Source organism: Melospiza georgiana, chromosome 3, assembly GCF_028018845.1.
Source record: "Melospiza georgiana isolate bMelGeo1 chromosome 3, bMelGeo1.pri, whole genome shotgun sequence".
In the NCBI taxonomy this organism is placed as follows: Eukaryota; Metazoa; Chordata; class Aves; order Passeriformes; family Passerellidae; genus Melospiza; species Melospiza georgiana.
In genome coordinates, this window is record NC_080432.1 from 9,922,550 (window position 1) to 9,933,791 (window position 11,242).

The following is an 11,242-nucleotide window of genomic DNA, read 5'->3' on the forward strand; positions in this document are numbered from 1 at the left end:
CACCCCAATCCCAGCCCCAACCCCGGCCCCGTTCCCAGCCCCAGTCCCGTCCCGGCCCGTGGCGCCTTTCCCCGGCCCGGGGCGCTGCCGGCGCTGAGCCCGGCCCGGTGAGCGGGGCCAGACGCTGCTCCGCGGGAAGCAGAAACGGGACCCCCGCCTTCAAACAGCCCCCAAACCCCAGCGCTGCCCGTGCCCCGCCAGCCCGACCCTGGGGAAAGCCGCTCCCCAGCCACACCGGCGGCGGGGTCGCTCCTCAGAGGCGGTGGAAGCCGTCTCGCCCCTTTGTGCATCTTGCGGGATTTCTCCTCGCGCAGGCAATTGGCAAAGGTTAGGAAGGCGTCTTTAGATCCACCATAATCCCAGTTTAAATATTAAAAGTATAAGCAGCCTAGGCCCAATATTTACCTATGTAACTCCATAGATTTCCCTCCAGACCTGGACTTCCAAGAATTTAAGGGATGGTTTGCGTTTCTTCCTTTTTTTCCTTCCCCCACCCCTTCTTTATTTTCCCCCCGTCCCTTCCTATTTATTTAACAAACTAACCTAAAGAGGAGGGGGGGAAAGCTAACAAAAAAAAGGGCAGTATTTTATGACCGAGAAATAGCCAGTCTCCCTGTCCGTAACGTGAAAGGAAGGCGAGATTCCATCCCCGCCGCCCGCTTTGTCACCGTCTGGGTTTAAGTGGCCGCCACATCAACACAAAAGGCCAACACGCACACATCCCAAAACTCGACACAAAACCTCAATTGGCTCAATAGTGAAGACGCGTATTTCGATAACGAAATAACCTCCCTGCCCTGGTGGGGTCTGGGTTCCACTCTGTATCCCCACCGTGCTTCAAGCGGCGACCGCTGAGGAAAAGGGGGGAAAATCCCTCAAGAAAGTGTTCAAGATAAAACTAAGTCTCAAACGGGATTAAGGTTTTAATTACAATTCCCTATCGAAGTAACATGTTTGATGAACTGATCCTATCAATTAATAGTAACCTTAATTTAAAACTTATGAAATCGCTTTGCGTGAAGTATATGTCAGACTCTTTTTTTTTTCCTTTTTAGGAAAAAAAATTATAAAAGTTAATGCTACAACCACAAAGTACTAAAGCACTAGCAGAAGAAATCGTAAAGAAGAAACGTGCTGCTTTGGCTAGAAGTAATTACTCGTGAACACTTTGGGGGTGTTCTATCTGGTGGTGGTGGATACAAAAAAATGAAAGTTCTTTTAGAAAGGGAAAATAGATGGATGTTTCTACCCGCTAACAATATCATTTCATAATAATTTTGGCCTACGCTATATTAAAGAGAAAAACAAGGTAATTGGAACATGCATCAACAGTTTTCCATGAAATAAGAGTTAAAAGAAGTAATAGAACTAATCACTGTCTCCTCAAATCAAGTAGAAAACATTTCAATGCACTAATTAGAGTAATTAGAATAATAAGACTGCCTATATGTGGTAAGACAATGTGTACAAACAACTTTATTTAATGTATACTGGTAATCAGCGATGCGTGCGTGCTTGAATGCTTAGTGCAATAAAATTCACCCCCGTCCGCCCAAACAATCAAATACAAATTAGTTTAATGATTGTGCCTGCTTGAACGTCTTAGAAATCCACAGGCAGAGGGAAATAAATAGCACCATCCTTGTTTGTACGTCTCCCCTACTGACCAAGGAGCTGATGCCTCCATGGACTTGGCAATGAATGACTGTAGACATGAATGAATCAAGGAGGGAAGGAGAATTAATGAATGAGTCAGGCTGGCTAAAAACAAGTCCGAACTTTTAGACGAGCGCCTCTCACAGCTCCCGGGACGGGACGGGGAAGAGGAGGGGGAGGGCGGTCCCGTCATCACTCTTACAAGCGGCCTCAGCCTGCCAGGATTTACCGCCGTGCGAGGAGGAGGGGGAGAGAGAAACGCCAACTTCCTACGGGCCTGCTCTCTTTTTGATCCTTACAAACGATATCGGTGCCGACAGGCCCAGGGACACCGGGCGCGGCACGGCCCAGCCCGGCCCGGCGGACCTGGCGAGCGGGCCGGGGGAGCTGCAGCCGGACGGGACCGGAGCTCGGGGCTGGGCCGGCCCGAACCCCCCGGCCCTGCCGGAGCCGCGATGGGGCTCCCGGGCGGCCCCAGCCCCGCATCCCCCTGGCCGAGGGAGGCAGAGCTCCTGCTCCGGCCCGGCAGCGCACGGACGGGGCCGGGCGGACACGGGCCAGACCCGCGGCCTCCTTGGGACCAAGGGGTCCCGGCGCCCCCTCCCCAGCCCCCGAGCCGCTGCTCCCGGTAACGGGGGCACAGCTTCGGCCGCTCTGCTGCCGCTGTCCCTGCCCCACCCCTCTCTCTCTGCCCGCCGACGGGAGCGCAGGGTCCCCGCGGGATGCTCGGGGCTGGCGGCGCTGCCCGGGCCGCTGCGGGCCGGGGTGCGGGGCAGGAGGAGGCTCCGCTCCGGCACGGGCGGCCTTCCCGGCCCGAGGGCCCTGCGTGAAACCCCGGCATGCCCGGGGCACTTGGCCCAGTTTCTGTGGTATTTACAGGGAGTTTGCAGGGAGAGATAAACGCTTCGAAGGAAGAGACCCACAGCTGGGGCCAGGCCACGGGCCGAGGCCGACTGCGGCGTGAGAATCCACGCACTGCACTGGGACTCGCCTGCCGGAGAGCCCACTTGTTTGGTTTATAGTTTGATGAGAAGTCGGGTCTGAAGACAAGCCTTTGCTTTCTGTTTTACCATTTCTGCTGAAGCGCGCTTTGGCTTTGCTCTAACTAATTCTCCCCGGAGAAGCGCCCGCTCCCCAGCGTCGCCCGTCCGAGCCAGGGCAAACTCCCTTCTGCAGAACGCCTTCCTACATCCCCGACGGCACCCGGCCATGCTCACAGAGAGCCAACTTAGCGTCTGCAACTCTGAAAACTTGGATTTTTATATTTTCCACATCGAGATTTAAAGCCAGAGAGGCAGCCCAGGTCGCGTCCCTTCCGAAACGCACAACAAACAGACACCCGCCCGCAGGACAGGGGCGGCGGGAGAGCCACGATTCCCAGGACAGACCCCAGCGCCCGGGCTCGGTTCCGGACGCCGCAGAAAGCCGTCGCTGCCCCGTGCACAGCCAAAAAGCCGCGGGCAGTTTCCTTCTTTCCTCACCCCCACTCCCTGCTCCGCAAGGCGCTGCCCAGGCTCGGCCTGGAGTCCCCCACGCCCGCCACCTTCCCCAGAGCTGCATCTGCGGCCAGAGTTAAACCGGACCAAGCCCAGCGGTGATCGCTCTCCCCCGGGCCTCATCGCCCAGCGGAGGCCATCGCCTGCCTTCCCCGGCCGGGTCACCTCTCTGTCCCGCTCACCGACGGCACAGCAACAAAGAGCCACCAAACCTCCAACAGCGCGGCCTAGGACAGCCCGGCAGGCAGGGGTTGGCAGCCCGGGGACAGGGTTTGCCGGGTTAGCAGGGTTTGCAGGGTTTGCAGGGTTAGCAGGGTTTGCGGAGTTAGCAGGGTTTGCGGGGTTTGCAGGGTTTGCAGGATTTGCAGGGTTTGCAGGGCTTGCAGGGTTTGCAGGGCTTTCCCCCATCGGATCACGGAGGGCAGGAGCAGCCCCAGGCTGGGGCCAGGGCCGGGGCCGCGGGCCGGGAGGGCGCAGGGAGCCGGGACCGTCCCTCGCTGTCCCCGCGGCCCGGCCACGGCCAGAGGAGCGCTCGGGAGCCGGGGCCCTGGAGAAGGGACACGGGGAGCCCCGAACTGCCGCCAGCAAAGCCCGACGGAGACAGCGCGGCCTCTGCCCCCAGCGGGGCTCTCACAGCTGCCCAGCCCGAGAGTGACGCCTGGCCCGACACCATCCCGGCCAGCCTGGGGGATTTGTAGGATGATTTCGCCTTCCTCCGCTTCTCTCTTTCCAAACCCCGGCCCCACTGCCCACTATCAGGGAAGACGGCGCAGCTGGGCGGCGGCGGGAGCTCCCCGGGCCGGGCAGCGCCCACTGCTGCCTCTGGGCCCCGCGGGGCTGGGGACACTGGGAGTGACAGACTTGAGGATATACACTCTCCTCTCGCCTCCCAATTTCGGCCTCCACCAGAGTGAGAGCGAACTGAGGGAAACAGGGCTTTTGTTGTTGACATCTGACCTACGACAGAGTGTCCCTGCCTGGAAAGGAGAGCGAGGGAGCCCGAGGAGCCGCCGCACACCCTGACATCCATCTGAGGAAGGAGCATCCTATGGCTGCTCCATTTCCCCCTCTCCTTTCTCTTAAAAGAGAGATCGAAAGAGATAAAAAGAATGACCCCCGAGCCAGCCGGCCTTCCCACAACCAGTCCGGAAGGACAAGCGAAGTCTCTCCCGTAAGGTCAGCCTGTCTCCGGGCAAAAAGCCCCAGAGGAGCAGCCCCGGGACCTCGGCCGGGCCTGCCCCGAGCAGCGGCAGCCGCGCCACCGCCACCGGCGGAGCCGCCATCCCCGCGTCCGGCCTGCCCCGGCACCGGCACCGTCCGCGCCATCGCCTCCTGCCCGCCCGAGACGGGAGCGCTCCCCGGGAGCGGGGCCCGCCGCCAAAGGCGAAATATTCCCTGGGCGCCCACCCGAGTGTCCTGCAGAGGGCAGAGGCTGCTCGCTTTCCGCAGCCCGTTCCGCGGGCTATTGACCAAGGACTTCTAAATCCATACCCAGCTTCAACATTTTACCCGTCAGCACGTCTGCGGTCACAAAACACTTCTTCTTTCTGTCACTTCTCTTCGAAACTATTGATAAGATCATTTAGCTGAATCTGTTCGGGATGAGTGTAGTATTGACTAGAAGTTAGAAAAGATGATTAAATCTAATAAGCCTGGAAACTATCGCGAATGAGGGGAGGGGGGAGCAGAGCAGGGTATCGCGCTCAGGAACCCGAGCCAGCCAAGGACCCGAACACGCGTGGAAACACCGCGCACTCGATGTCGCCTGTCAGCGCCAGCCCCGCGGGGCCCCGGCCGGGACCCTGCGGCCGAACCGACCCGCCCGTCACCGCACGGAGCCGCCGACACCGAACGCGACACCGGGGCCGCCGCCTGGCCCGGCTCGGCCCGGCCCGGCCCGGGGGAGCGCAGCCCCGCTGGGCACCGCGCTCTCCCTTCCTCCTCCAAACGGTACTCCCATCAATAAGCCCCGCCTTTTTGTTTTGCTTTTTTTATTTCTCTCTCTCTCTTTTTTTTTTTAAGGAGTCAGATGTTAAATTATAAAAAGGGACCGAGAAGAGTCGAACCTCTTCTCCCCCGTGCCTTCCGCCAGAGCATGCAAAAAACTTGAGCTCTCCCTAGCAGCATCAAAGGCAGGACAGCCCTGCCCGCACAGAAATCAATGCTCCAAAACACACACGGCTGTGGTTCATCGGCCGAGAGACACAATGAACACAGCTCCCGAGGCTCTCCTTCACCACCCTCAAAGTTATAAGCGTGGAACCTCTCGGTATAGGCATCAAATTTATTCCAAAAATTCCATGAAATAGAAAGGAACGGCGGTGCTTTTACACAGAACTCAGCTCAGTATAAGTACTGGGGTCTTCTCCCTCCAGATCTTAAGAACTATGCAAATCTGTGCTATCTTTAAAAATAAAATAACGATATTTCAATAATTAGAAGAAACTATGAAGGTATTGTGCATTTCTGTTTTATGTAGATAATAAAATATTACTTTAACATAAATATATAAGGATCTCTGCGTTTTTATTTTTCCCCACAAGCACATCCAAATGTACCAAAACAAAGTATTTTTAAAGAGACTGAACAAAAAAAAAATTACATCCCATATAGATTTTGTTCACCTACTCATTTAAAGCTACAGAAAAACAGTTTCCAGAACCTGTTTGCTTTAAAAGAAATAAATATACATTGAGGCAGGCCACTTAAAAATGATATGAAAATATTTCCCTGGGTAGCATTTAAAAAAAAAAAAAAGAAAAATAGACAAAGAAAACATTGAAACTATTTCTGCATTTCAAAGGACAAATATTAAACATATATACATAGTGGTAAGGTTTGCTTGGTAACTTTTTTTTTTAGTAAACCTATTTGGAGTTTGAGGCTTTCTCAAACATCCTCTCAACTCCGTTGTCTGACCTTACGCACATATTAATAAGTGTCTGAAAGTTCATTTCCTCCCTTTACCACTGGATCTGCCCTGATCTGATTCACTTCACTAGGCGCTAGTCCTCAACACTTTAAATAACAAGCAGCTCAACACATAAACAAACAAACAAAAAATTAAAAAACCAAACAAAAAAAAAAAAAAAAAAAAAAAAAAGAAAGAAAAGCGAAAAGCTTGGTGCCCGTATCTTTTTAACAATTGTTGGAAAACCAGGAAAAAGGCTAATGCATGTGCCTCTTAGAAATCATCATCTGTCTTACCAAGAAGAAAGAAAGAAAGCAAGCAAGAAAGAAAGGGAGAAAGAAAGAAGGAAAGAAAACCCAGTGTCACAGGCATTTTAAAAGACAATGAGAAACATATTCTAAAGCCTTAGCTACTGAATGCAATATTTATAGGAGAGTTCTGCGAGAGAATGCTTCACTGTTTTTTTCTCCATAATTGTCCAACACTCAACTAAGTAAACTTTTAGATTATAAAAATGCTTTGTCTCTATAGCACCCGTTTGTGCTGACTAAATGATCCCTTTATGAATTTATAACTATCATAAAGTCCCTCTAATGTATATGCATAGCTGTGTGTGTGCATAAGTACACAAACACGCACGCAGACACACGCACATACATGCGCTGCTCCGAGGTCCCGCTCCTCTGCTTCCCTTCAGAGCTTTTTGTTTTCCTTTTTTTTTGCCATTTTTTTTCCTTTTTGTCCCCGTGGGTTTTTCCTCTTTTTTTTATTTTGGAAAGTTAACCATTTCTCATCAAGATAATGTCACGAAATGCACTTTAAAACTATTAGCGAAGGGAGGGGGGGGTGAGAAACACGGATTGAAAAATGGCATTTTTTCCCACTTCATTTCATTCCCCAGTGAAAGACACAAGGCTGCCCAAGTTAAAACTGGTCCTTTCCTTCAATAAATTATACCACAATCTGACCAAAGGACAAGGGGAGGATGGGAAGGGAGAGGGGCTGGATACAAACAGAAAATAAAATAAATACGGAAAGTAAAGTGAAAAAGAAATGCACACGGTCTCAGTGGAGAGGAGGGGGCAGCGTGTGTTTACAGGCAGGTGTAAGCACCCGACCCCCACCTCGGGCCCAGCAGCTCCTCGGGCTCTCCCTGGCTCTGCCTGGACATAAAACTGCTCAATAAAAGAAAGTTTGGAGGCTGATATCGGCCCGGGAGGCGAGACCGGGGATGCCAAAGGCACGCGTGGGGGGGGAGGAGGGGAAGGAAAGGGCGCTGAGGGGGCGGTGGTGGGGGAGATAAATAATTCCCTTTCCCCCTCAAGGAAATGCCCCTTTCTCTGGGAAAACTCTGGAAACACGTTGTTCCCTCTTTGCCTTTCCACACCAGGCCTTGCTGGCCCGCACTGACACGGTCTGGAAGGGTTGCACATATTCTTTTCCTCCCCCTTTGGCTGCGCCTCGACCCCTGGACACACTGCCTGAAAATGAAGTTTACTTTGTTGATTTGCATTATTCTCCTTTCTCCAAACTCGACTCCTGCCACTGAAGGCGTGTATTAAACAATTACAAGAGTCACATCTCTGGAGAATGGGAGCTGGAGGTGCATATATATGTGTATATAGAGAGATTATATATATGTGTATATATGTATGCCTGTGCAAGCGTGCACATGTATACATACACATACATATACTAATTCTTTTTGCTATGGTAAAAGGAGAAAATAAGCGTTACACGTATTTAAGAATACTTGTTTATAACAAAAGTTCACATATACACATAAAGCAAAGGCTAAAACACAGTAACATATTGTAGACCGGTCACTGGTTGACTAACGCTCACTGTGGAAAATGCAAGTCATTTGCAAAATTAAGGTCGGAAAGGAAGGGGGAAAAAAGAAAAAAATAAACATTTTGTTTATGTAAACTTCGATTTTCTTGCAGTGCAAATTGGTACGGTTAAATACTGTCTACATCAAAAGGGATAGCTTTTCAGTTCTCTTCCTTTTTTTTTTTCTTTTTTTTTTGTCTTTACATATATTCATACAGGGGATCCACAGAAAATAAACACAGCAGCATGTGCCAACACCGAGCGACATTCCACAATGCGATCTGCCTTTGTGTGGCCGGAGGGGGCTGCGGAGGGGACCCGAGGTGGCCGTGCCCCCCTTTCTCCTCCGCCCCCTCCCCGGCAGGGTAGCGCCGTCTCTTTTGGGCAGCGAGCGAGGGAGTTTTGTGCGAACCGCTTCGCCCTGCGCCTGCCCTGCCGGTGCCCGCCGCTGCCCTGCCGGTGCCCGCCTGCCTGCCGGAGCGCGGTACCCACTCCACTCCCGTGCACGGGCACCCGCCTGGAAAGGTCAAAATTCAGCATCACACCTCCTACAGTCTAAGGGACGGTGTGGTGCAGGTGCTTTGTCTGTCTATCTGTCTGTCCGCTGTGATTCGCGCTCGCCCTCTCGCTCGCTCGCTTTTTGTTTTCTTTTCTCTTTTTTTTCGCGTTTGTTTCTTTTTTTGATTTTTTGTCTTTTTTTTTTTAAAGATAGGAGAAAATAAAATAAAAAAAAAAAAAGAAAAAAAAAAGAAAAAAAAAGGACAATCAAAAGTTGGGGGAAGGAGAGGAGGAGGAGGAGGAGAGGAGGAGGAGGAGGAGGGGCCGGGCGCCCCCGCCGCGAGTTCACTGCACGGGGGTCTGCACCCCGTGGTGCGGCGGCGTGTCCCTGCTGGCCCCGTACACGTCCTCGGCGCCCGGCAGCGTCCCTCCCGGGGGAGTCATGCGCTTCTCTTTCTGTCTCCTGTTACAAAACCACACTCTCACCACCTCCTTCTCCAGCTGTAGGCTGTCCGCGAGCGAGGTGATCTCCTGGGCGGAGGGCTTGGGGCACTTGAGGAAGTGGCTCTCCAGCGCGCCCTTGACGCTCACCTCGATGGAGGTGCGCTTTTTCCGCTTGCGGCCCTGCGCCGCGATCTTGTCTATGCTGGTGGGGCTGCCCGAGGAGGAGTCCGCCTCCTCCAACCACTTGTTCAACAAAGGCTTCAGCTTGCACATGTTCTTGAAGCTGAGCTGCAGGGCCTCGAAGCGGCAGATGGTGGTCTGCGAGAAGACGTTGCCGTAGAGGGTGCCCAGCGCCAGCCCCACGTCCGCTTGGGTAAATCCCAGTTTGATGCGCCGCTGCTTGAACTGCTTGGCGAACTGCTCCAGGTCGTCCGAGGTCGGCGTGTCCTCGTCGGAGTGCGGGTCGTGGTGCGGCGGCGGCCCGGGGGGCGCGGCGGCGGCGGCGGACGGTGCCGGCCCGGCCGCCCCGGGGTGGGGGCCGTGGGGCGGCGGCGGGTGCTCGGGGCCGTGGTGCGGCGGCCCCGGCGGCGGCTCCTCGTGGGCGTCGCGCAGGCCGTGGTGGTGCAGCCCCGGCTGCCCGGCGCCCAGCATCCCGTTGACGGTGAAGCCGGGCGGCTGCGAGTAGAGCAGCCCCGCCTGCGCGCCGTTGGCCGCGGCCATGCCGGGCGGCAGGTGCGCCGCGCCGCCCGCCCGCCACGCCGCTGCCGCCGCCGCCGCCGCCGCCGCCGCGTGGTGCCCTCCGCCGCCGCCGCCGTGGTGCACCAGGTGCGGCGCCCGCCCCGGCGGCGGGTGCTGCGGCGGCGGCGGCAGCTCGTCGCCGCGCCCGCCCGCCTGCACCACCGCCGGCTTGATGTCGGGCTGGCCCAGCGCGCCCGCCGACCAGGGCGCCTCGCCGCCGCCGCCTCCGCCGCCGCCCCCGCCGCCGCCGCCGCCGCCGCCACCGCCGGGGCCGCCGTGGGACAGCGCCGCGATCCACTGGTGAGCGTGGCTCAGCGGGTGCCCGTTGCTCTGCAGCGCGTAGTCCGCCTGCACCAGGGCGCCGGCGTCGCGGTAGCCGCCGCCGGGCTGCATGCCGCCGGGCGGCTCGGCGTGCACCATGGGGGAGCCGGAGGCGAGCAGGCTGTAGTGGTTGGAGGCTGCGGTCGCCATGACTCGCCGAGCCGCACTGATCGCGCCGGTTAAAGGCGCCGCGCATTTGACAGCTACTTTTTCGCCTCGGGCGCCGCGCGGCGCCCGCGCCCCCCCGGCCCGCGCGGCGGGGCCCACTGCGAAGGCACGCGCGGCCGCCCCGCCCCGCCGCCGCACGCCATTGGCTCCCCGCGCCCTGACGGACGCCGCCGCTCCCGGCGACCGCCGCCGCCGCCGCCCGCCATTGGCGCGCCCCGCCGGCCGCGCCCCGCCCCGGCCCCGCCCCCGGCCCGCCCCCGCTCCGACCCAACTCCGAGGGGGAACGGGGCGCGGGGGAGCGGCGGCCGCGGGGCGGGGGGAGCGCGGCGGAGGGCAGGGGCGCGCCGCCGCCGCCGCTGTCACCGGCCCCGCCCCGGCCCGCCCCGCTCCGCACCGCACCGCACCGCACGGCCGGCGGGAGGATGCTGCCTCTGCCGCTGCCGCTGCCCGGGCGCCCGCCGGCTCCTGTTGCTCGCGCCCCGACGCGCGTCTCTGCGCCCCGGAGCGGGCGCTGCGGGCCGGGGGTGCTCGCCTGCCCACCCCCAACTTTCTCAGCGCCGCCTCGCCGCCAGCCCCGCCGGAGCGGCCCGGGAGCGCCGCGCCCCCGGGGGCGGGGAGCGGGCGGCCCCCTGCCCGTCCGCTGGCCCTGCCGCGCTCCCCGCACCCAGTGGTCGCTGGGGCGCACCGCTCCTGCGGGGATGTCGGGGCTTCGCACCTCGGCGCTGCGGAGGTGGTTTTGTTCCGCTCGTCCCGTCCCGTGGGGACCGGGTGCCTGCGGGACCGGCTCAGCGGCGCTGGCGACTCTGCTTGGATGCGGAAGATGGGCATGAGAGGGTGGTGGGAAAAGGAAAAAACAAGTAGGGAAAAAAGAGGGGGATAGAGAAAAGAAAAGAAGTTGCGGCCCGGACAGGAAGGAAGGAGACCCTGGAACTGGATTCGGATTTCTTAGGAATGAGCAGCGCCGGGCTGGCCGACGCGAAAAGAGTTCGCTGCCCATTTTTGAGTTGAAAGCCATAGCTTTGTCTCGAAAATAAACTGCTCACGGGGCTAGGTGCGCGTCGCAGGCTCCCACTATCTTCATCTAAATAACACAATAGGGCGGACCGGGGAATTTATTACTACTAACAAGAAACAGCTTTCTTCTGCGAGTTGTTTATAAATCATCGTGTTTAACGTG

The 11,242-nt window shown here is 57.1% G+C and overlaps 1 protein-coding gene across 1 annotated transcript; it reads right to left on the reverse strand.

The window, feature by feature from the left end:
* Positions 1-5,422: 5,422 nt before the first annotated feature.
* POU3F2 (POU class 3 homeobox 2) lies at positions 5,423-10,127 on the reverse strand. Its single transcript, XM_058020236.1, has one exon. It carries the CDS (start codon positions 10,045-10,047, stop codon positions 8,740-8,742), a length of 1,308 nt encoding a protein of 435 aa, XP_057876219.1. The 5' UTR covers positions 10,048-10,127; the 3' UTR covers positions 5,423-8,739.
* Positions 10,128-11,242: the final 1,115 nt, after the last annotated feature.

What these genes read in the sequence shown, in the direction of transcription:
- POU3F2 (XM_058020236.1), bottom strand. Translation starts at nt 10,047, where the DNA reads ATGGCGACCGCAGCCTCCAACCACTACAGCCTGCTCGCCTCCGGCTCC.